General features: G+C 43.0%; 1 protein-coding gene across 3 annotated transcripts in view; it reads left to right on the top strand.

Moving 5' to 3' along the window:
• The window catches only part of LOC144496002 (protein YIPF5-like), a 49,125-nt gene extending 23,695 nt beyond the window's left edge, over window positions 1–25,430 (top strand). For all 3 annotated transcript variants that reach the window (XM_078216947.1, XM_078216957.1, XM_078216966.1), the window contains exons 4-6: window positions 2,872–3,017; window positions 9,712–9,893; window positions 25,160–25,430. In XM_078216947.1, the coding sequence (XP_078073073.1) occupies window positions 2,872–3,017; window positions 9,712–9,893; window positions 25,160–25,322 (491 nt within the window). In that variant the 3' untranslated portion in view covers window positions 25,323–25,430. The remainder of the gene's footprint in view (window positions 1–2,871; window positions 3,018–9,711; window positions 9,894–25,159) is intronic.
• Window positions 25,431–26,382: the final 952 nt, after the last annotated feature.

Genomic DNA, 26,382 nt, shown 5'->3' with positions numbered 1-26,382 from the left:
CGTTATCTTAATTAAAGTTATTTTAAGGAACATTATGTGCCTCCAGCCAGATCTCTTATTAGTGTTAAACAATGAGACAACTCACCAATAATAGCTGGTGGCAGCGGTGACTGCATATACACAGAAACAATAAAAAATGACAGGAAAGAGCCTGAAGATAAGTCTAGCAGCAGCAGAGAGCAGTGGATGAAGGACTTTGAGACTAAACCAGTAGTCACACTAGAGAGCAGTAATGACAGGGACTGCCCAGCGACTAGCATAGAAAGCAGCATGAGAAACTGGAACAATGCCAAGTACTCTAGCCCTCCCAAGATTGTTCCAGAATGTAGACGGCCCCAGAGAGGCTGAGCAGTGGCAAAACTGGAGAAGGCATTTTACTTTGTATGACAATGCTTTAGGGCTTACGAGCAAGAATGACAAGGAACAGGTACGCACCTTGTTGTATGCTGTTGGTAGCATGGTGTCACAGTGGTTATCACTGCTGCCTCACAGCGCCAGGGACAGGGATTCGATTCCCGGCTTGGGTCACTGTCTGTGTGGAGTCTGCACATTCTCCTCGTGTCTGCGTGGATTTCCTCCGGATTCTCCAGTTTCCTTCCGCAGTCTGAAAGATGTGCTGGTTAGGTGCATTAGTCATGCTAAATTCTCCCTCAGTGTACCCGAACAGGTGCTGGAGTGTGGCAATTAGGGGATTTTCACAGTAACTTCATTGTAATGTAAGCCTACTTGTGACATTAATAAATAAACATTGCTGACGATGTGCTGACCAGGCAAGGGGTGAACGAGGACACAGTCTCTTAAGAAGATGTCATCAGAGCCTTTGACTCATACTTTAGTCTCCACTGAGACATCGAAATAGAGAGGGAAAAAATTAATTGACACAACCAGGTGGAGCAATTGATTCATTCAATAATAATCCAATAAATAATCTATAGAAACCCTCCAGTACCAATTATTTTAATGTCAGAGTTACTTTACTCCACACACACAACAATTGTCTTGTGCATTTTTGAAATGGTTGCTAAAACCTGCCATGAACAATGGAAAATTAAGGCTGAGGAGGCTATGAAAATATACGTCAGATCACGATAGCTCCTTGAAAACCTCTGTGTACGACAGTTCTGTACTGAATGATGTATTTCAGCTTGGCTGAGTTGGTAGTAGTGTTGCCTTTGGTCAGAAGGTTGTGACTTTGAGCTTATACCAAGATCCAAATTCAGAATCCAAGCTGAAAGAGGTGTATTGACAAAGGTGCTGACCTCCAGCTGAGATGGTTCCAACTGCATGAGTCAGGGTAGTTGCGCTACTGAAAGATCACCAGAGAGTTATTTTTGCACCCTGACCAAAACTCTTTCCTTGACCAACACCATCTAAATAAAAATGAGATGAGTTGGTTGTTTACCTAATTGATGTTTGTGGGATATTGTTGGCATTTGCCAGATGGAAAAGGAAACACAACCACTGAACTTACCAAATAATTCACTGTTTGACCCATTTTGATGTGATAAGATTTATAGTATATTTTGTTTTTTATTAAAATTGATTGGTAATATGTTGTGATTATTTTGCAGCCGGCACCAAATAATAAAAACAATAAGATACACCCTATGATATTAATAAAATATGGCATCTTATTCCACTTATGGAGCGAACTTATGACACAGTGAAGTAAAACTGGAAGGTGTTGAAAATGCACAGCAGATTCAATGACACCTATCAAGAGAAAAGAGAGTTTAACATTTTTGGTATAGGCCCCTCCTCAGGACAAACATAACTTTGGGAGTCAATAAAACTCTGAACAAATGCCAACATTTAGCACGACCTGTTCCTTTGAATTTAAATAGATATGAAATAGCTCATTGGGACCTTTGACATCTTATATCTCAGGGAAGCTTTTGTGACCATTACAACACAGATCAGCATCAGATGGAGCTCATGCACCCTTTTAGTCTTAACCGAGTATTTGAAGTTCATCGATCAATATTGATTTAAGTTTCCACCTGTTGAAAATGGCAATATAATTTAAACTGTAATAGCTGTTGAAAGCTAAAGGTAACTAATATTCTGGATAAATTGTACTGTTTATTAAGATTGCAATGTTCATGGAGACATCGATGATTGGTGCAACCTGATGCCTAGTACACGGAAAAAAAATAATAGTTTCCTTGATAATAAAAACTGAACTTGACATATTCAATCAAATGGTACCAACTTAAAAAAACTGTTGATTGTCAAATTATAGCCTTTATCTGAAGAATGATAACCAACCTAAAATATGTTGTGAGTTTCAGATAGTATCAAAAATTATTATTTTTTAATTTGATTTGATTTATTGTCATATGTATTGGAATACAGTGAAAAGTATTGTTTCTTGCGCGCTATACAGACAAAGCATACCATTCATAGAGTACACAGGGGAGAAGGAAAGGACTGAGTGTAGAATATAGTGTTACCGTCATAGCTAGGGTATAGCGAAAGATCAACTTAATATATGGTAGGTCCATTCAAAAGTCTGACGGCAGCAGGGAAGAAGCTGTTCTTGAGTTTAGTATGTGTTCGCAGACTTTTATATCTTTTCCCTGACGGAAGCAGGTGGAAGAGAGTATGGGTGGGATGTCCAGCCACACTCATCCCAAGGCTGGAAAGCCCCGCTCTAGGTCAACAGACCTTTGCATCCCCCGCACCCACCCACTACGATTCCCATGGCAGGCGGGATGGGGACAGGAAAATTCCGCCCTATGTGGGGTCCTTGATTATGCTGGCTGCTTTTCAGAGGCAGTGGGAAGTGTAGACAATGGGCGGGAGGCTGGTTTGGAACAGAGAACCAAATCCTTTTTGAGGAATCCTAAACCAGATTGCTTTTCTTCACAGAAATTGGGATCAACTTTGACCACATCTGGCAGAAAACATTAACAGTGCTGAATCCAATGAAGCCAGCAGATGGCAGCATCATGAATGAGACTGACCTGACAGGACCAATGGTTTTCTGTTTGGCATTTGGAGCCACATTGCTGCTGGTGGGTTGAAATGTCACTACAGAGAAAATGACAGCAAATGTAATTTGCTTACATGTGGCATTTTGCTTATTTCCTCTTTACTTTCTTACATATCATCATTTGCTTCATTATGATAATCATCAGAATTGCCTTTCCTTCACTCTTGTAGAAATGTCATTTCTTGCCTCAGGCTGTTCATCATGAAAAAAAGCAACTGGTTTGATGCTCATGTTATTTGTGTGGCCGGCTACAGAAAATGATTTTTCCTTTTCTTGTGAGGCAGGTTTTGGCCCGATTTGCATTCTTTATTCAAAGTCTTTACGCTGCGAGAGAAAGGAACAGACATGCATTTTGCATTTCAATAAAATGTAAGCCAATCTGTCAACGTATCACAATGAAAGCAAGTAGCTCTATATCATTACATCCATACATCAAACGTAGTGGGAACACCATCTTTGAAATTTGTTTATTGATATCAAAGTGAGGGATGTCACTGCCTGAGTCTGGAACACTTTTCACTTCTATTGTCTGCTGTCAGCATCGGGTGCTCTGAGATTAGGTACAGTACTAGTTAGATACAAGGTTGAGGGGTCCTTTACAACAACTGGCAGGCACAAGTAATAAGCATACACTCACTGGCTGCACATACCAGTAAATTGGGAGTGCCCTCTTCACGATTTCCTGTCCTGTGTAACTGACGGATGGAAAATTGTGTCAATTTCCTGAGATGCATGGCCATTGGGTAAACCTCCCCACTGGCAAGCAAGCAATCAAATCACTCCTGAGATTGTTAATGGCAAGCATACTGAGAGATCATTTTCTTTTGACTTTTTAGCACTCTGGAGATCAGAAATATTAAATAATTTGAGATACAGAGGAGAGATAATTATCTGAAAACGATTGCACCCACACATGTTAAAAAGAAGTTGGGGAAGAGACAGCTACTACTGCATAAATATAAAAATTAATTAGAAAAGGGAATGGTGCCAGAGAACTGGTGCACAACTAATATGATTCCTATATTTAAAAAGGGAGATGGTACAAGTAAAGGAACTATTGATCAATTAATTACGCTAACAGTGGTAGGAGAGATAATGGAATTCTTACTCAAAGAAATGTTGAGAAAATGGAAAATATAATAGTGTAGTCAGCGCGAATTTCAAAAGGGAAGGTTATGCTTGTCGAATCATATTGAATTCTTTAAAGAAATAACAGAAGCTATAGACAAGGTTAATAGTAATATATTAAGATTTTAAAAGTCCACTGATAAGGTACTGCTTAGTAGACTTGTAACAAAGTCTGCCATGTGGAGTTGGGACAGGTGACAGAACCACTTCGGCATCCAAATAAGTGTTTCTTCCCATCATTGTTAGCATTTAACTAGTGATGGTCGAATCCTCCACTGTGTTGGAAGAGCAGCTAATGCACGCTGGCACCATGGGCGGCACAGTAGCACAGTGGTTAGCACAGCTGCCTCACAGCACCAGGGACATGGGTTCGATTCCCGGTTTGGGTCTCTGTCTGAGTGGAGTCTGCACGTTCTCCCTGTGTTTCCTCCTGGTGCTCCGGTTTTCTTCCTCAGTCCAAAAGATTTGCTGGTTAGGTGCAGTGGCCATGCTAAATTCTCCCTCAGAGTACCCGAACAGGCGCCGGAGTGTGACAACTAGGGGATTTTCACAGTAACTTCATTGCAAACTCCACACAAACTCCGCAAGCCTACTTGCGACTAATAAATAAACTTTACTTTACTTGCAGTCTCCTTGTGGGTTTGAGGTAGGAAGGGCCTCTGCTATTCAGGTGCTTAGTATATTTGACAATTATTACCTATTCTGCAAGTTCATTAATACCTTTTACAATATGAAAATCATGATTTACATCTATTTTATGAGCCCGGGACACAATTGTCTGGGTTCACTAATGTTTCTGACCCAACCGGTGGAGGTTCACACCATTAGGAATTACATATGGTCCCCAGCAATGGGGACTAAGCGTGATGGCCTCGTTGACAGGACCAGAGACATTTGAGGCCCCCCAGGAGGTTGGGGACGGTGGGGGGGATGCCAAATGGGCAATGTCAGCCTGGTACCTTGGCAGTGCCAGTCTGGCACCCTGGCAGTGCCAGCCTGGCACCGGGCAGTGCAAAGGGGGTGGGGCCTGAAGGGAGAGGGGTCTGATGGGGGAAGCCAGACCGGGGGTTGGGAGGAGGTAGGAGGGGAAGGAATGGGAGGAACGCTGCATGAGGGTGGGGGGCTGGTGGTGGGGCCGGTGCTTGGTGGCCAAGTCTGGCCAATTGAAGGCCAGCCATTCGGGGGGGGGGGGGGGGGGGGGGGGGAGGGGTGGGGGGTGCGTGGCAGCGATGTTGGGGGATGGCATCTGGTCCGGTGATGCGGGGAGGTAGTCGGGGCCAGTGATCGCGAGACCGGAGATTGGGGAGGCACATGTCAGCCACTCTCCCAGTATACTGGAAGATCAGCGCATGTGCACTGGCCCCCTCAACACTATGCTGCCGGTCTCTCGGGCTGGATTAGGCCCCCACCTCCTTCCACCCCTGACAGCCTCTGTGCTGCTCAGTGTGCCGGAAATTCATTAAACTAAGCTCGCCCAAAAAACAGGCGGGAATAAAACCCATTTTATTGCCTGTTGGGAAGTTATTTTTTCTTCCAGAAAATCGGGTCCCAACTTTTTATTTTCTAGATGTTCTTCTATTCTCTCTTTTTGTAGGGATTCCATTATTTTTCCTACCACCAACATTAAGCTGTTCTATAATTTTCTGGGCTTGTTCATTCTTCCTTTTTAAGTATAGAAATTACATTAGTTCTGACACCACATAAGATGTAGGAGCAGAGTGGCCATTCGGCCCATCGAGTCTGTACCTGTTTAAAAAAAAATTATTGGCTGGAATTTCTGGCTGTTCACCCTGGCGGGACCCTTTGCTCCCATAAGACCATAAGAAGTAAGAACTGACTCTCTTCAGCTCCTCGAGCCCCTCAATGGGATCATGGCTGATCCAACACTCCTCATGTTCACTTTCCTGCCCTTTCCCCGTACCCTTGATTCACTTACTGATCAAAAATCTATCTATCTCAATGGTTAGCACTGCTGCTTCACAGCTCCAGAGACCTGGGTTCGATTCCTGGCTTGGGTCACTGTCTGTGTGGAGTTTGCACATTCTCCTCGTGTCTGCGTGGATTTCCTCCGGTTGCTCTGGTTTCCTCCCACAGTCCAAAGATGTGCGGGTTAGGTTGATTGGCCATGCTAAATTGCCCCTTAGTGTCCTGGGATACGTAGGTTAGAGGGATTTGCGGGTACATATGTCGGGATACGGGAATAGGGCCTGGGTGGGATTGTGGTTGGTGCAGACTCGATGGGCTGAATGGCCTCTTTCTGCACTGTAGGATTCTATGATATTTCTATGATCTCAGTCTTAAATTGGTACTTCTTTATTCTGAGACTCTGCCCTCTGATCCTAGACTCTCCCATGAGGGGAAACATCCTTTCAGCATTTACCCTGACAAGCCCCTTAAGAATCCTATGTTTCAATGAGGCTTCACAGTGGTGTGGGGTGCAGTCAATGAGAAATCCCATTGACAGTGGTGAGACCAAAAGATCCTGCTGCTGGAAAACAGTGTGCAGCCCCTGCCTTGAGAAACACGGTGCACGGAGGCCAGAAAATCTCCCCCATTTAATAGTGCTGTGATGTCTCCACTGTTTCTTACCTAGATTATTTTACAGTGCTTGTATGTAATCCATCTGGACCAGATGCTTTGTCCTCTTTGTGTTTGATTCATTTATCCTATACTGTTATCATCTCGAGGGTGACCATTAATTTTTGAAAAGAAATTCAAACCCTCAGTTTTTAACTGAAAAAATGATGCTCCAAGATTTCACATTTTAAACAAAAACTTTTACTGTCCAAGAATTAAACAAATCTAGTCCTATTAACTTAATATTGTATTTCAAAACCCTTATTATTTAAATGTGAAAATCTCAGCAGGACACTCCCATTCTATTTTATTTCCATCCAAGAGTTTCCCTATATATTACAGGATCTATGAAGCTGCTTCCTCTTAATCTTCTAAGCTGACACACTGTTTCTGTGAGAAAACACAGAAACAAACCCCAGATAAATGATTGCCTCCCTCTAATTTATTTCCACAGAAGCATGGAGCACTTGGGATGTCCGAGATAAAGATTTAAATCTCCCATTTTAAACTTGTGCATGGAAACTTGAAGATTTTCTTTACTTTAAAATCTCTCTGTGACCTGGGACCGGATGGGATTCTCCGGTGCCGCTTTAGTGAATGGAGTTTTGGCTGGAACGCCAAATTCTCCGTTCTCACTTGCAGCGGGGCGACCACGGATGTGATTGGAGAATCCCGCCCATTATCTGTAACAAACACAGAAAAGGGTTACACATTGTTCAGTGTTTTCAATCCTCTAACACTGACATTATTATCCAAACACAAGCTACATTTTAAATTGCAATTAATTTAGGCTTTGTTTACTGACTCTCAAACTCAGATTTCTCCCACTTATCTTCCATTTACAAATTCAAAACTAAAAGTTATATTCCTTATCCAATACCTAAGTCTATGCCGGGTGATCCATTCAGTTTTATTCTTATTTGATATTTTTGTCAAAGTTTTGATATAACTGAGTGGCGCACATGAACATGTCAGTGCCAACTATGTTAATATGGATCTGGAGTTGCAAGTAGGCCATGACCAGGTGAGCAGAGTAGCTTTCGTTCCCTAAAGGACAGTCATGAATCAGATCAGTTTTTATGACAATCAGGTTGTTTCATGAGTACCATCACTGACGCTAGCATTTTTAGTTCTAGGTTAATTTATTTAATTAATTCAGTTTAAATTTCTCCAGCTATCATGATAGGATTTGACTTCCTGTCTCCAGAGCTTCAGTCCAGGCCTCTGTATTACTATTCCAATACGATTGCCATTACGCTACCATAGAAATCAAATCATAGAAATCATAGAAACCCTACAGTGCAGAAGGAGGCCATTCGGCCCATCGAGTCTGCACCGACCACAATCCCACCCAGGCCCTACCCCCACATATTTTACCCACTAATCCCGCTAACCTACGCATCCCAGGACTCTAAGGGGCAATTTTTAACCTGGCCAATCAACCTAACCCGCACATCTTTGGACTGTGGGAGGAAACTGGAGCACCCGGAGGAAACCCATGCAGACACGAGGAGAATGTGCAAACTCCACACAGACAGTGATCCGAGCCGGGAATCGAACCCGGGACCCTGGAGCTGTGAAGCAGCAGTGCTAACCACTGTGCTACCATGCCGCCCTCCTTCAGTGCTACTGTGCTACCGTGCCATCTCCTTCAGCCAACTATCATTTTTCCATTTGAAATAGCGTCTGAATTTAATTTTGCTATACTATTTGCAGTATTTTATATCTTGCTGATCCCCTAAACATCCATGGGGCAGCACGGTGGCACTGTGGTTAGCACTACTGCCTCACAGCGCCAGGGACCCGGGTTTAATTCTGACCTCGGGTCACTCTTTGTGTGGAATTTGCACATTCTCCCCATGTCTGCATGGGTTTGCTCTGGGTGCTCCGGTTTCCTCCCACAGTCCAAAGATCTGCGGGTTAGGTTGATTGGCCATGCTAAATTGACCTTAGTGTCAGGGGGTTAGCAGGGTAAATATGTGGGGTTACGGATATAGGGCCTGGGTGGAATTGTGGTCAGTGCAGACTTGATGGGCCGAATGGCCTCCTTCTGCACTGTAGAGATTCTATTCCAACACCCTCCTCCATAAGGGCTGAAACAATCAAGTTTCTCCAGGCTGTTCTCTGTCACTATTGTAGCTCTTCTTATACCACCTATGCTGGAAGAATGCTACCTTTGTGTTCACAGCACAAGGGCTGTACCGACTACAGCACTGCACAATCTACACATGATTATACAATTTATATTCAGTTGTTTAAGTTTTTCAGAATTTGTTTAGTTCTTTGCTCGTTTGCAGTAATTATTAAGATCTGAAATGAATTGAATGAAAGAATTGTGAAAACAGATGCAACAGCAACTTTCAAAAGATAAAATAGAAATATACTTGAAAAGGAACAATTTGCATTCTCTGGAGAAAGAACAGGAGAGCAAGGTTATTGGAGTAGCTCTTTCAAAGTGCCAGCACAGGCAGGATGGGTCAACTGGTTTTCTCCTGTATTCTTTTATCCTATAACATATTGGGATAAATTTTAACACTTATCCATGGATGAAGAACAAGTGATAGGAAAAGAAAATTGTGTGAAGTATAAAGCAGATTCCAATTTGCATTGCCTGTTTTCTCACTCAGTAATGTTAAATTAACTTCCATTTAGTGTCATGTTAACTTTGGCCGAAGGATCTCTTTGACCCTTAATTATTTTGTCACCATAAGTGGTTACTCATGTCCCCCAACTATGTCTTGCTTTATTTCTTTACACTTTTACTGGAGTAAATTTGCATTGTTCTATTTAATTGCTTTGTATGTTTAGCAAAGAGCTTTATTCCACCAGTCTAGCAGTTCCCTTATTCCCTGCACTGTCCAATCCTTTTGCAATCCTTTAAATTTGTAAATTTCAAATTGTTTGTTTTAATTATATTTCAGTTCAACCTTAACATTCTCTATTTCTACAGACAAGTGAAAATGAATCCCAAATGATATTGATGAATGATTGATTTCTGCTTTTTATTACAGGCGGGTAAAGTGCAGTTTGGCTACATTTATGGTATCAGTGTTTTGGGATGTTTGGCAATGCACACACTGCTGAACCTGATGAGTGTTACAGGAGTCTCGTGTGGCTGTGTGGCCAGCGTGCTGGGCTATTGTCTCCTTCCAATGATCATTCTCTCTGGCTGTGCTGTCCTCTTCTCGCTCCAGTAAGTATCAAATTAGCATCAGGGAAATCTATCTGCGGTTGATTGGAGAAAAATTGATTTTGCAAATCCTTCTGTCAAACTTTGAATTAGTTCTTGAAAGCAACTGCTCAAATGGCTGAAATTCTTCCACAATAGCACTAGGTGGTGCTTTTGTCTATTCTGGTGACCTTGTGGGCTAAATAATAAAGGAAATGTGCAAGGTGCTCTGAAGTGCAAACATCTAAACCCAGGATTTAATTTTGGGGTAATGCTCAAAATTAATGGACAATTTTATGGCAGTATAGAGATTGATACACTTCTTTTGTTTGGCAAGGAAATTACAGTAAATAGTCTCACAATACCAGATTAAAGTCCAATAGGTTAAAATGGAATCACGAGCTTTCGGAGCGCTGCTCCTTCATCAGGTGAGAGACTTTAACCTGGTGTTGTGAGACTTCTTATTGTGCCCACCCCAGCCCAATGCTGGCATCTCCACATCAAGGATATTACAGGTTAAGGAACTAAGATGGTTAGATGGAGTTAAGATACAGATCAGCCATAATCTAACTGAATTATGGGATAGGGCTGAATGGCCTACTCCTGTTTCTGTGACAGAAGTTTGTTTTCCTTGTGTCAAAATTAACTTCACAGGGTGGGATTTTCCGGTCGCGCTTGCCCTAAGACTGGAAAATCCTGCCTGAGGTCAATGAACCTTTGCATGGATCTGTCCTGCCTGCTACGATTCCCATGGCGGGCAAGATGGGAAAATTCCACCCTTTCAATGACACCAATTTGATCTGCCATTACTTATTAATTTTGTAGTACAGTTCCTTTAAAAATGAACCCTGCTTCATGTATTTAAAAGCATTTGCAATTTATACCAACACTGCTGATTATAAGTGTCATTCCTAATATTTTGTTTATGAGTTTTTAGTTGGTATTAGAGAATAGGCAGTTTAATTACATTTATTGGAGCTCATTACACAGAGGTCCAATTATTCCAGGTGCTACCCGCCCTTTTCACCTTACGTATAATTGCCAATTTTTCCATCCTGCTGCTGCTAAAAGTGAAAAAAAATTGTCCTGCTTGTTCTAGAGCTAGCCTATTCTGTACTTTAGTAAGTACTGGAACAGAAAAGATGGAATTGCTGCCTCCTTTTATTGGAATATTTTGCACAATATATCCAGCTGTCAAGAGAAATCCTGTCAATACTTTCTGCAGTATTTTGTTAAACATTTGGAACATATATCATTAAAATAACAGGGACAAAGGCAGGATCTCTACAACTGTCTCCACCAAATTGTTACTATACTAACAAATCATCCTGATTGTCATGTGCTTAACTGTACTGTACTGGACACTGCACAATTACAGCAACATCATTCACCGAATGAATATATCCTTCTCCAAATGCTTTTAAACAAAATGCAGAACAACTTCAGCAATAAATAAACCAATGTAAAATGCTGAGAAAGAAGTTCAAAAAATAATTAATGAAATTTGCTGTTACACGTTCAAAAATTATGTAAACATTGCCCTTGGTTGGTGTTAAAGGTGAACTAAATAATCTATTTCCCCTCTTGATTATCATGTGGAGAATAGTACATTCCATGTTGATAATGTAGCTCACTTTACCCATATAGTGTCTATGAAATGTAGACAAGCTGCAGTCTTCTGTTTCTAATGAAGCCCAAAGATAACTAAATTGTCCTTGTCCTTCTGTCTGCATTTTGTGGAGTCCAGCTGAGAACAATAGAGCTATCTTATCTCAACCACATGTACATTTACTAATGTGTCAAATTAATGAACCAAAGAAACTTACAGCAAGGAACGAGACCATTTGGCACAAACGTCTGTGGCAGATCTTTGCTGGAACAATCCAAAACTAATCTTACTGCCCTACTCTCTCCTCATAGCCTTGTATTTTCCACTACTTTAAATATTTATCCCGTTTTCACTTATAAGATAAAATGGTTTCTACCTCAAGCATTTCCCTGTGGTAAAATATTCCATGCTCCAACAATCACTTCTGTGCAGAGAAATTTCTCAGAACTCTCTTAGCACCAATTCTAAATTGATAACCCCTCGTTACTCAGCCAGAAGAAAGAGATTTTCCTGATTCACTCTCTAAAAAGCTCTCTCATGTCAACATTTTGGACAATTCTAACCATGAAAACATGTGAAATAAAGCTTTAAGAGGTCAGTTCACAACAGCATTTTCTTTATTGTTGAGCTCAGCTATAGAACTTAATGATGGAAAATGAAAGTTGCTCTGAATGTGGGATATTTGTCCAGTACTTCACAAGACCTTTCATGAATTATTTTCCTACAATGCCTCGAGGCTATTTTAGCAGGCTAACTTTGAAACATCTGTTACAATGTAAGTTTCTTCACAATGCTTCTTTTTCATGTTTTCCTCAAAATTCTGCTTGCATAGGCAAACTCATGCTGCCAATAAGCTGAAACTTGACCTATTTGTCTGATATTGGCACATAACGTTGGCACCAGGAAAGCAACAAGCCCTTCTAGAAAGTGGGAATGCAGCAAAATTATTATACGTTATCAGTCACGTGCTCTCTAAACCTCTCTGAACAGAAATACCATGCTAATTCTAAATAGCTGAAGTATGTTAAATTATACAAGTTAATAAATTAGAAGATTAAACGTATAGTAATTGATTCTCATTACTTTCTTGAGCCAAACTAAAAAAGACCTGTACTTCAGTAAATCCATGCTGCTGCTTTCTGGAGTCTGACCTCGACACAGTGGAATTGATCAACTAGAGAAAGCTTTCAATATTCATCCCAGTTTTGGGCAGCTTCTACCCACATGATTGTTGATCAAAATCAATTTCAAAGGCATAAAAGTGTGCAGAAGGAAGTAGAAAAGTGAGAATAATACTGGTAGGGCACCTTAATGAGACTACTATTATAATAATCTGCTGGTCTTTAGACAGCAGGCACTGATATGAGATTGCAGGCACTTCCACCAAGCATGGCCAATCCACCCAACCTGCACATCTTTGGAGTTGGGTTGCATTGGGGAGGAGAGGGGGCTTTGGGGAGGGATGGACGGGGAGTTGGGGTGGGAGGGGTTTGGGGTGGTGCCGAGCTGTGGCCACTTGTGAATTTGTACAAGTTTAGGAAATCACTTTCACTCTGAACAGATGCTGGGTTTTGACAGAGAGCAGCAGCAAGGACATTGTACATAAGTGAAATCAGGGAACCTTACAGCTCGTTACTAACCTGGTCAGCAAAGAATGCCTCAGTCTCATAGAAACTTATAAAATTCTAACAGGATTAAACGGTAGATTCAGAAAGAATGTTCCTGATGATGGGGGAGTCCAGAACTAGGGGTCATAGTTTGAGGAGAAGGGGTAAGCCTCTTTGGACTGAGGTGAGGAGAAATTTCTTCACCCAGAGAATGGTGAATGTGTGGAATTCACTACAGAATGTAGTTGAGGCCAAAACGTCTGATTTCAAGAAGAAATGGGGCTAAATGGATCAAGAGATATGGGAGGAAGGGGGAATCAGGATATTAAATTCGATTATCAAAATTAATGGTGGAGCAGGCTCGAAGGGCTGAATGGCCTACTCCTGCTTCTGGTTTTTATGTTACTAGGTCTCCATTAAACCTGTCAAATGGCTGAAGCAATTTCAATTGACTGTAAGTATTGGCAATTATCCACCTCAACACCAATGGTTTGTATTACGTTCTCTATCACCTGGATCATTTTTTTTCGTCTTTCACTAGTCAGACAATACAATAGTTTGGTCCGAAGTATATATTTGTAGTTTATAGGAATGTGAAAATTCACCCATTGCTGATTTACAAAAGACTATAATTTATTTAGCTATAGCTTAAAGATTGGTTATCCCAACCAGGAGCAAATACCTGATAGAATTTAACATTGTGAGGTCTCAGATGGATCAGTGTGTGTCTCTATACATACAGAAAGACAAAAACAAATGCTTTTTAGACAAGTTATAGAAAACAACTGAAATTTGACCATTTTGACCCAGCTAAAATTTTGTTTAAATATATAAAACTGGATCCATGCACCTGGGTCAATGCCATTAGTCAATCTTTGCATGAACAATGATAATACCGAGATCACTGCCCTATTTTGTTTGTGAGCAAATCTTCAGCTCTTGTTGACTTGATGAGCTTGGTAGCAAATGTCCTGTACAAATAATTCACTTGTTAGGTCACTTGAGATACTACTGAGAGTCAACCACGTAATATGGCTTAATGTCTCTTTTGGAGCAGATTAACTCAGGGTGAAAGAAAGTGAATGAACCAGTTTGGTTTTTACAACAATCCCTTAGCTTTCATGATAATATATTCTTGTGGTGGCCTACAAATTGTCAGATACATTGAATTCAGTTTCACAACTTGTCTTGGCAGACTTTGACCTTGGGGACCCTAGCTGGTAGTGTAGTGATTATGTGAATATTTTCATAATATTTATAATGCAGAAAACGTCCCCATTTTATTTAGTTGCAGAGATTGCCAAAGCTAAAGTATTTGTTGCAGTTGGAGTGTTAACAACTAGTTTGAGAGTACTGCATCGGGTTGCCACTGGATTGGACCATCTACTCAAACCACTTCCCAAATTATGGCTCCATTTAAGCACGTGTGCCAGTCTCAAATTTATAAATCTCTGACTGCCAGTGAAATTTTAAATGTTAGAAGGGAGTACTAACATTTTTAGCTACAGTAGCATTACTGCAATCACTGTGAAATCAATATGCTGTGAGACTGTGTGAACATTTCAAATTAACCCCGACTCAACTGCACTTGTACAACTCACCTTGCATTGTTAGAATACCAATGCCCTTGCTCTGATATTAACAGTGAGATAGGGTTGGTGTGAAGGAGTGCAGTAGCAGAAAACCTGGCCAGCAAGGCCAAGAGTGGATCGAGGCCCTGCCAATCTTAATCACAGGGCCTTATTAAAATAACTTGCTGCCGAACATCCTGCTAAATTGCCAACTAAACGGGCAGGAGTGAAAATAAACAACAGGAGAGCCCAGCCTGAGATCTGTGAGGACAGCGCCCAGCAGTCAGTGGGGTGCCTTGATGCAATGTATTTGGAAGGATCTCGCTGTAACCCTGTAATCGAGCATGTCAGGGATGGGGGGCGGTGGGGGAGGGGGGTGCGGCCTAGTCTGGTGCAAAGGAGGTCCAAGCATTCTGAGCCCTGAAGCCTCACTGATGCCTATCTGGTCCCAACAAGGAAACCTGAGAAATGAATTTAAAACTTATCTTTTGGACCTCTTCTGGCACAGGATCAGGCTCCTGGCAGATTTTGCTGGACAGTGGGGCTGTATGTTGCAGTTGGAGTGTTGACAATTGCTTTGGCTTTAAATCGGAACTGCAATTGGGGTCCTGATAATATCAGTTGACTCTATGCTTCTTTCCCACAAGTGTCCTTCTCTCCTACACAAAACAGCAGGTTAATATGGGAACACAGCGAGAAGGAAGTGGGATTGGAGGTTATATAAGTAACTGCCCCTTTGGACCAGTTTCTGGTCACAGTTGAAGTCAGGGGCCATATTACAGTGATCCAAAATATGGAATATAATTGCACTATTTATTTATTTTTTCTGTCCTATTTGGTGGGGATGGTGGATAAGTGATATCACTAAGCTAGCAATCCAGAGGCCCTGGCTACTGCCCTGGGACATTTGTTCAAATTCCATGGCAGCTGGTGGAATAATGGGTGGAATTTTACGGCCTTGCTCGTCCCGAAACTGTAAAATCCCAATTGAGATCAATGGACTTTCCCGTTGTCCAACCCTCGCTCCCTCCAATTCTCGTGGCGGGCAGAGCGGTTAAATCCCGGCAATAAATTCAATTGATACATCTGGGATATAAAGCTAATCTCAGTAACAGTGACCATGACACTACCATTGCTTGTCATAAAAGCCCATCTAGTTCACTAATGTCCTTTAGGGATGGAAATCTGCTGTCCTTACCTGGTCTGGTCCACGTGTGATTCCAGATCCACAGCAATGTGGTTGACTCTCAACTACTCTCTGAAATGGCCCAGCACGCAAGCGACTCATTTCAAATATAATTAGGGATGGGCAACAGATGCCAGCCTTGCCACTGATGCCCACATCCCATGAAAGAATTTTTAAAATTCTTATTTATTTTACCCACTTTTAAATCTCCTTGCACCATCGCTCAACCAACATCACTGGAAACAGATTATCTGGTTATCATCATATCCGTCTGTGGGCCCTTGTGAAATATTACCTGCATTACAGCAGTAACTACATTTCAAAAATACTTAACTGATTGTCGTGTTTTGAAATGTCCTGAGGTCATGAAAGATGTCATATCAATGCAAGTCCCTCTTTCTTTAAATACATACATGTGCATAAATACGCTTTGTTCTAAGCAGGTAACAGTGTCAAATCTTGACTTACTGTATTACAATACCATTAAAGACTATCTGGCAAATCATTTGAAGAGGATAATCCAACTAGACTAGTTTTGAATTCCTTTCCATTTTTATATGAATAGCTTCAGCAGCAAAGATGAAAAAAACAAATGAAAACCACTTGTGGCATGATATCATCATTTCTTTCAGATCTGATAGGCAAACACATCAGTCACTGCTACAGCTCTGATTGCACAAACATGACTTCTGGAGATTAGATTCCTGCTAAGATTGATTCTGTTATATTATCTGCATTTGAATAATCACTCTGCACGCCAGCATTGTGCAAACAGATCCACTGTAATACTTTTCGCGGATGCATTTTCACCTGTAGATATATTCTTAATTCATGTTCTATTATCAATAAGACAGATAATTGTGAAAGAGTACTGGTGGGAATTTGTTACAACTTAATACCATTTTTTTAGGAAGGCACTGGATGACGGTAACATGTGTCATGCTTTACCAATAAAATAATTAAGGTGATTGGTAGAAGGGATAAAAGGGATATGAAGAAGAACTTTTTCTCCTTGGTTGTCTGGAATTCACTGCCAAATTGGTGATTGAGACAGAGATATTTACTTCATTTAAAAGGCACCCGGATGGACAGCACGGTGGCACAGTGGTTAGCACTGCTACCTCACAGCGCCAGGGACCCGGGTTCAATTCCGGCCTCGGGTCACTGTCTGTGTGGAGTCTGCACATTCTTGCCATGTCTGGGTGGGTTTCCTCTGGTTGCCCCGGTTTCTTCCCACACTCCAAAGATGTGCGGGTTAGGTTAATTGGCCATGCTAAATTGCCCCTTAGTGTCAGGGTAAATTAGCAGTGTAAATACATGGGGTTATGAGAATAGGGCCTGGGTGGGACTGTGGTTGGTGCAGACTCAATGGGCCAAATGACCTTCTTCTGCACTGTAGGGATTCAATGATTCTATCTTATCTGAAGCACTATAACCTGCAAGGCTATGGACCAGTGCTGGAAAGTGGAGTTAAAATGAACGGCTAGTTTGTTGCTTCTTTCTTTTGGCCAGCACGGACATGATAGGCTGAATGGCCTTTTTCTGTGCCATGACTTTTCTATGGTTAAATGACCATATGATACAGAAACATGCCGAGTGTGATTCTCCTGAATTGGGACTAAGTGCCCACACCAGCAGGAAAAGCAGAGTGTTTCCCTCTGGCACTGGCAGCGTCTGTCAGGTGGGATTCATCAATCTGAAGGATGGAAATTAATGCATCCCGAGAAACTCGCCGGCCATCCCGGCTATTCAGAGATCAGGGTACCATTCTAAAGGTCTCCCCAATCTCCATGATCAGAGACAGGTCCCCATTCCCACCAAAAATGGTGATACTCCTCATCCCAGCTGACCAGGAGAGCACCACCAGCCCCCCAGCAAAGAGGGGCATCTCCCTCATACCAGTCAATTAATGGGTCACCCCTCCTACACCACACAAGCATGCGGGGGTGACCTGACCCGAAGCACCCTCAGATCCCCACTCAACCCCCCTTCCCCCTCACAACCGCCATGGCCTCTCCCCTACTCCCCTCACCCCTTAGAAATCCCACTCATGCCCCCTTCAAATCAATACTGAATTTGAAGTCTGTGAGCCTTCCGAGCAAGCTTAAATCTTTGAAACCCTCTCTATTCTATTGGAACCCTTTAATCCCTATCAATTTCATAGTGCAATGCATTGAAATAGGCTTCATTCACAGCTTAATGGATCAAGGTGACCCAGCCTGAGCCCAGCTAACCCGCAGGGTCCCTGAGGGGATCTTTCCTCTGCAGCCTGGCAGTGATGGAGGGGCCAATGTCCACTGGACTTAGCTCCTTGCCCTCCCTTGGGGCCCAAGGTGCCAGGCCCAGGTGTCAGTGCCAACGCACCATTGCCACCATCAAAGCACATGGCCTGAAGATGGGTCTGATTGGGAGCTGAGAGGGTGTCTGAGGGGGAGGAGGGTTTAGGGGTGGTCTGAAGGGGTTAGGGGCTGAGGGAGGGCCTGAGTGGGGCTCTGAGGGGCTGAGGGGGGTGTCAGGTTAGATCACCCTCATGCCTATGGTGGGGGGGTGGGGGGTGGGAAATGACCTGTTATTTGAGTGTGGTGGGGAGGATGTCCCTCTTTTCTGAGAGATTTATGGTACTCCCCTGGACCCTCGGGGTCCAGCACGTCAGGTCCACTTTGGTGATGACCAATACCAAAGCCCACCTGATGCAGGTTTGGATATTAATCAGACTGCAAGCCCACTCTGAGCAGGAATATGATCCGGGCCAGTGGAACAAAGAACAAACAACAATACAGCACAGGAACAGGCCCTTCGGCCCTCCAAGCCTGCACCACTCATGTACCCAACTAGACCATTCGTTTGTATCCCTCTATTCCCAGTCTGTTCATGTGGCTATCTAGATAAGTCTTAAACGATCCCAGCGTGTCTGCCTCAATCACCTTGCTTGGCTGTGCATTCCAGGCCCCCACCACCCTCTGTGTAAAATACATCCCCCTGACATCTTGCCCCCCTCACCTTGAACCTGTGACCCCTTGTGTTCGTCACCTCCGACCTGGGAAAAAGCTTCCCACTGTTCACCCTATCTATGCCCTTCATAATTTTATACACCTCTATTAGGTCGCCCCTCATCCTCCGTCTTTCCAGGGAGAACAACCCCAGTTTACCCAATCTCTCCTCATAGCTAAGACCCTCCATACCAGGCAACAACCTGGTAAACCTTTTCTGCACTCTCTCCAAAGCCTCCACGTCCCTCTGGTAGTGTGGCGACCAGAACTGGACGCAGTGTTCCAAATGTGGCCTAACCAACGTTCTATACAGCTGCAACATCATATGCCAATTTTTATATTCTATGCCCCGTCCAATAAAGGCAAGCATGCCATATGCCTTCTTCACCACCCTCTCCACCTGTGCTGCCACCTTTAAGGATCTGTGGACTTGTACACCCAGGTCCCTCTGTGTGTCGAGACTCCTGATGGTTCTGCCATTTATTGTATAGCTCCACCTTACATTAGATCTACCGAAATGCATCACTTCGCATTTATCTGGATTAAATTCCATCTGCCATTTCTCCGCCCAGTGTTCCAGCCTATCTATATCCTGCTGTATTCTCTGACAATGTTCATCACTATCCGCAACTCCAGCAACGGGTCGAGTCAACGGGAACGGGTCGGGTCAATCCCGATAGCCCTCACGTCCAGCAGCATTCCCCTTTTTGGCCCTGCTGCCCGATTCAGCAGGAAATCGGGACTCCCGCCGTCAGCAAACGGGGCTGGCGAATACCCCCTCTGCTGGGTTTTGGACAAACAGTGGGTCAGCACAGTATCTTTTCATCTCCAGGATCTGGAATTCAAATTCAAGTTTCACTGATAAAATAAAAGTATCCTGTCTCTGCTGTGTGTAAGGGTCCTAAGTGGCTATAATTCCTAGTGAGCACGGCTCCAGAGCTCCACAGGTTGGCATTGGCTTGATGACTCCCTGAGATATTGTCCTTAACCAGTTGGTGAAACAGTTTCATTTCAGCATTTACACAACCAATATCAGTGCATGCTGACATCACATACCAATGGTGCTTCAGAAAAGTTACCAAGGGGAAGATTTGAAAGCTCCAAAAAACAGACGCAGCTGATCCGTGATTAACCTGTGCCCTTGCTTCCGATGTGGGCACCATGCCAACATTGCGCTACCTACTAAGTTGCATGATTGTTGTGTGCAGCCAGCATTGAATGTTTGCTTGAGAGGCTGCGTGTCTCAGAAGTGGAACAAAGCTTTTTCAAGGCTAGTATCACTGCACTTTTTAAAGAGGAGGCATGTTCCAGCTGGAGTAGATGCTCAAATTATTTGTTAAAGAAGCTCTGGGCAGCAAGAAGAGTGAAGTAAGATGCAACAGGGAAGGGAACGTTCGGAACGTTCCTCAAAATTCAATGGTGCTGCAAGAGAGGCCCAGGTGCATGAGGTGCAGAGAAGGGGAGATGTGAGCTATCCATTGTGTGGGGGCCAGGGGCGGTGCAGGATGCCCTCAAGGCCAACTTAATGCATGCAGAAAAATCAGATTGCCAGGGATCAAACATTGAAGACCTGAATGCACTGACACTAATAAACTCATAAAAAGCTTATCTAGAAACCCGCTCAGACATGGGGAGAATGTGCAAACCCCACACAGACATTTACCCAATGCAGGAATTGAACCCAGATCCCTGGCGCTGTAAGGCAGCAGTGGTAACCACCATGCCAATATCTATTTTAAAGTTGTCAGTCTCAATGGGGATCTTAACACTTTGCCCGTTCCCTCACCAGAACCCTATCCTTGTGCCTTTATCATAGAAATAGAAATCATAGAAACCCTACAGTGCAGAAGGAGGCCATTCGGCCCATCGAGTCTGCACCGACCACAATCCCACCCAGGCCCTACCTCCACATATTTACCCGCTAATCCCTCTAACCTACGCATCTTAGGATTCTAAGGGGCAATTTTTAACCTGGCCAATCAACCTAACCCGCACATCTTTGGACTGTGGGAGGAAACCGGAGCACCCGGAGGAAACCCACGCAGACACGAGGAGAATGTGCAAACTCCACACAGACAGTGACCCGAGCCGGGAATCGAACCCAGGACCCTGGAGCTGTGAAGCAGCAGTGCTAACCACTGTATTTATCCTTTCAAATACTCTACAATTGCAACTTGGCAAAGCAGTGATGGAAAAGTAACAAGAGAGTGATAAAGAAGAAACATCATCATACTCACAGCCACCAGCTCAGATACTGACAATCCTGTGTGGCATAACAGTGGGATTATGCATGTAGTATAACACTGCAGTGACCGGTAGCCAGGGCAAGATGCAAGGGTAGCACAGGTACCTACTTGTCAGAGGGCAAGGTTGCACATACATTATGCTGCAGATCGGACTCAAAGAAGCACTTTGATGCATTGGATTATACCAAAAGGCTGATGGGTATATACAAGAAATGTTTAGTGTATTGGTAAGCCTGTCAGAAAGGTTCAGTGCAATGTCAAGGGGCATGGAGGAATGTGACACTAAATTTGTTATGAGGCTTTGTACAGAGTTTGAAATCCATTCTTTCCAATGCGAAAGTGGTGGCCAACTGCATTAACACACTTAAGGATCAAACTATAACACAGTGTGTTTTGGCTGATGTCTCAGCTTCCTTTGCAGCCAAAACAACAACCACCCAATGTTTGGATGCTGCCATGGGAGCTTAGACTGAGGTCATGTAGGTCAACTTGCTACCTTGTAAGCTCAAGCAGCTGCTGTCATGGCTCTGGATATCAATGTTCAAATGAGCAGAAATCTCTTCTCCAACAGATTACTAAGATTGTTGAAGTGCTGCGCTGGTAGAGTGACTGTGTCACCAAGAAGCACAAACATGCTGTCCTTTCTCAAGATGAAAACGTTTATGCTCCCACCCCCATCACTCCACCAGTGCCCTGCCTGCTGCTGTGCATGTTAAGGTGGTGCAGTCTGAGAGCTGATCAATGTTACCCTGCAGGGTCAACGGCACGTTCCTCCATGCCGTAAGCTCACAGCCTTCTAGCAGCCACGTTGCAGCCACTGGAATAGCATTGTGTACTGAGCACGCGGCCAGGCAATGACACATGGAAGACTAAGGGAATGCATAAGGGCGATTAGTTGACATTTGTATGAATATATCATGGCCGAATTTATAACTTTGGATCGGAATGTTTATTTTGTGTTGGCTTTTGTTCTCACGTTGTGCAACAAATGGACAAGGGGAGTGGAAGATATGGGACTGTTGGTGAATGAAGAATTGGGTTTATGCTTACTAATATGGCTATGCAATGAGTCGTTCACAGCAGAAAGGGATGTATTGATTGTCTCCTCGTCCTCTTCATCTTCCTTCTAAGCGGGTCAACGTACAGCTGGTGGTAAAGACTGCTCCCTTGTGATGGTAAGATTGTATAGCATGCAGCAGACCATCACAAATCTTAACCCCACTCTGCCACATACCATAGGACTCCTCCAGAATCCTCCAGGCAGTAGAAGTATTATTTTGGCACATCAGTGGTCTGCTTTAAGACAATTCACATGGTAGTATGGATTTTCTTGCACCCACGAGCAAGTTGCTTGTGCCCTGAAGTCATAAACCATGTTGTCAGTGGACAGTTCTTTGTAACCACCTTCTGATTTGTCATAGTAAACACAGTAAGAAGTTTAACAACACCAGGTTAAAGTCCAACAGGTTTATTTGGTAGCAAAAGCCACACAAGCTTTCGGAGCTGCAAGCCCCTTCTTCAGGTGAGTGGGAATTCTGTTCACAAACAGAGCATATAAAGACTCAAACTCAATTTACATGAATAATGGTTGGAATGCGAATACTTACAACTAATCAAGTCTTTAAGAAACAAAACAACTCACTCATTCCAACCATTATTCATGTAAATTGAGTTTGTGTCTTTATATGCTCTGTTTGTGAACAGAATTCCCACTCACCTGAAGAAGGGGCTTGCAGCTCCGAAAGCTTGTGTGGCTTTTGCTACCAAATAAACATGTTGGACTTTAACCTGGTGTTGTTAAACTTCTTACTGTGTTTACCCCAGTCCAACGCCGGCATCTCCACATCTTGTCATAGTAACACAGCAGACAGGATGAAGGCATCGTGACTGTTTCCAGGATACCAGACATTGACATGCATGGTTCTCTCTCTGTCTACAGTCGCTCACCAGCTGGACATCGAGAGATTGAAATCCCTTTTGGTTATGGTACATCTCAGAGCTGACAGGTGGTTATCAATGGCACCCTGTACCATGAGAAAACCTGCAATCTTCATGAAGCAGCGTATCTGTTCTCCACCTATTTTCTAGCAGGAAAAAAATGAAATGTTCTCAGCTCTCTTGTAACACAGAGTCTTAGTGACCTCCCTTGTGCAAGAGTGAATGGCAAACTGGGAGATGTTTCAAATATCAGCTGTTTCAACCTAAGATGTAGAAGTTTGCAGCGCACACCATTTTGGAGCAAAACAATTGCTGCAAACCACACACTAAAATTTTGTAGTCATCATCGTTTCAATGATGGAGCAGTAGTGGGTGGCAGTGTGGTCTTCAGGGGTAATTAGTAAGAACAAAGAAAAGTTCACAGTCTAAAAAACATTGAGTTTTGCAACAGAAAGAACTAACTTTGCAGTTTATGTGAGTTGTGGGGAAGATGGTGACATAGTGACAGGTGGAGGTGAATATTTTGGGGACATGGATTCAAATCCATCCATGGCATTTGGTGGGAATATGAATTCAATTTATAAACCTGGAATATAAAGTTGGTCTCAGTGATGGTAACCACGAAACCATTGTCAATTGTCGCAAAAAGCCACCTGGCTCGCTCATGTCCTTTAGGGAAAGAACCCTGCCGTCCTTACCAACAGCAACATGGTTGTCGCTTATGTGGCCTGGTGTGCCATTTGAGTTCAAGGGCAATTAGGGATGGGCAACAAATGCTAACATTGGCAGTGATGCCCGCATTCCATGATTTGATTTGGTTTGACTTGACTTAGAAATAGATCATAGAAACCCTACAGTGCAGAAGGAGGCCATTCGGCCCATCGAGTCTGCACCGACCACAATCTCACCCAGGCCCTACCCCCACATATTTTACCCGCTAATCCACGCATCTCAGAACTCTAAGGGGCAATTTTTAACCTGGCCAATCAACCTAACCCGCACATCTTTGGACTGTGGGAGGAAACCGGAGCACCCGGAGGAAACCCACGCAGACACGAGGAGAATGTGCAAACTCCACACAGACAGTGACCCGAGCCGGGAATCGAACCCGGGACCCTGGAGCTGCGAAGCAGCAGTGCTAACCACTGTGCTACCGTGCCGCTCCTAAAATTGAACTCAAATTCCACCATCTGCCGTGGTGGGATTTGAACCTGGGTCCCCAGAATATTAGGTGGGTTTTTGGATTAATCGTCTCGCGATAATATCACTTGGCCATCATCTCCAGATGTATTATTGATGTATTATTGTCACATGTATTAGTATACAGTGAAAAGTATTGTTTCTTGCACACTATAAAGAGAAAGCATACCGTACATAGGGAAAGAAAGAACAGAATGGGGTGTTACAGTCATAGCTAGGGTAGAGGAAGATCAACTGAATGCGAGGTCGGTCCATTCAAAAGTCTGATGGCAGCAGGGAAGAAGCTGTTTTTGAGTCAGTTGGTACGTGATCTCAGATTTTTGGATCTTTTTCCTGACAGAAGAAGGTGGAAGGGAGTATGTCCGAGGTGCATGGGTCCTTGATTATGCTGGCTGCTTTTCCGAGTGAATGAATAAAGAAAAAAAGTTGTGTGCAAGAAGGGTGAAATCAATGGGTTGAATAATTCATTAGCCTGGAAATCGCTGTAGGTCATGTTACTGTATGATCGCGAATATCAAATTGCTCTATCAACTATTTTAATGGAATTGTTAACACATTTAAAAATGAGCCTCTGTGCAATTGTGTTAGATATGCACATGATAACATCTTCCACTATAATTTCCAGGCTCCAGTTTTAAGAAAGAAACCAATCATCAAATTTTACTCACAAAACCTACTCCTATTCTGCACTAACCTATTTTCTGATTTCTGTATTTAATTCGTGCAGCAGCTGCATTTGCGAAAATGAAGAAAAAACTCATCATCCTTGTCATTCCTCCCATATTGATTACACTTTAGTGTACTAATCTTTATCTTAAACTGAAATGCAGCCAAACTTCAAAGAAATTATGCAGATTTTAGAAGATTTATTTAACATTTGGATTTGGCATTGTGAGGCTGATTAGGTCTGACACGATAACGTGCTCTGTTTTGTTAATCTCAGGGGAGTGATTGGAATTCCGCTCGCTTTGATTGTCATTGGATGGTGCAGTCTATCAGCTTCGAAAATGTTTATCTCGACATTGGCAATGGAGGGACAACAGCTTCTTGTGGCCTATCCTTGTGCCTTACTGTATGGAATCTTTGCACTTCTGACAGTTTTCTAACTTCATGGTTTCAATGTTAAAATGTGCAATTTCAGTTTTGTTTTAAATGTACATCATGTTTTCCTTATTGCAATTTTGAGATTTAATAATAATAAAAGTATTGTTACCGCTAAAGTCTGTGCACGTTGAATGATCTTGCATTCATCACCAAGTGTCTCAACACCATGATACTGAGAAATTGGTATTAATAGAGCTTCATTTTGGAGTGTTTCTTCCCATAGGGTCACACTTTACTTACCTACACCCAGGGAATTGAGGCACAGATCAGCTTGCTCCCCTTACTAAAGTGTGCATGGGAGAGTCGCTGCAACTTAATGAGTTAAAACAACAGTTTGCCAGCAAAGGACACTGGTAATCTTCCAGCTACTTGTCCAGCCACCATCACCCTATTAGACAAAGCCAGAAGAATCCCAGTAGCAAATTTATTGCCATCAATGAGTCAAGCTGTCTCTGGACCTGCTTTACTCAGCAACCAGATTTGATCCAAGATTCACTCAACGCACCTATCACAAAATGTAAAGACAGATGATCTCAAATAGACAACATGCATAATAAGACATATTACATAATTAATTGTCATAAAACAATAGATGATAATGGACCAGTTTGTTGTATCAGGCCCAACCTGCCATTTTCTTTATTCAATGGACATGGATGTCACTGGCTGCCCAGCATTTATTGCCTATCCCCAGTTGCCCTTGAGAAGGTGGTGGTGAGCTGCCTTCTTGAACAACTAAATGGCTTGCTTGGCCATTTCAGAGGGCACTTGAGAGTCAACCACATTGCTGTGGGAATGGAGTCTATAGGCCAGACCAGGTAAGGACAGCAGATCCCCTTCCACCAAGTACATTAGTGCATCAGATGGGTTTTTCAGACAATCAACAATGGCTTCATGGTTATCAGTAGATTCTTAATTCCAGATATTTTTATTGAATTAAAATGCCACCGTCTGCCATGGCGGGATTCAAACCCGGGTCCCCAGAACATTAGCTGAGTTTCTGGATTAATAGTTTAGCTACTAGGCCATCACCTCCCCTTAGTTAAACTTTCCCCTGAACTG

The sequence above is a fragment of the Mustelus asterias genome, chromosome 1 (genome assembly GCF_964213995.1).
Source record: "Mustelus asterias chromosome 1, sMusAst1.hap1.1, whole genome shotgun sequence".
NCBI classification, from domain to species: Eukaryota; Metazoa; Chordata; class Chondrichthyes; order Carcharhiniformes; family Triakidae; genus Mustelus; species Mustelus asterias.
This window is presented reverse-complemented; position numbering and strand designations above follow the sequence as displayed.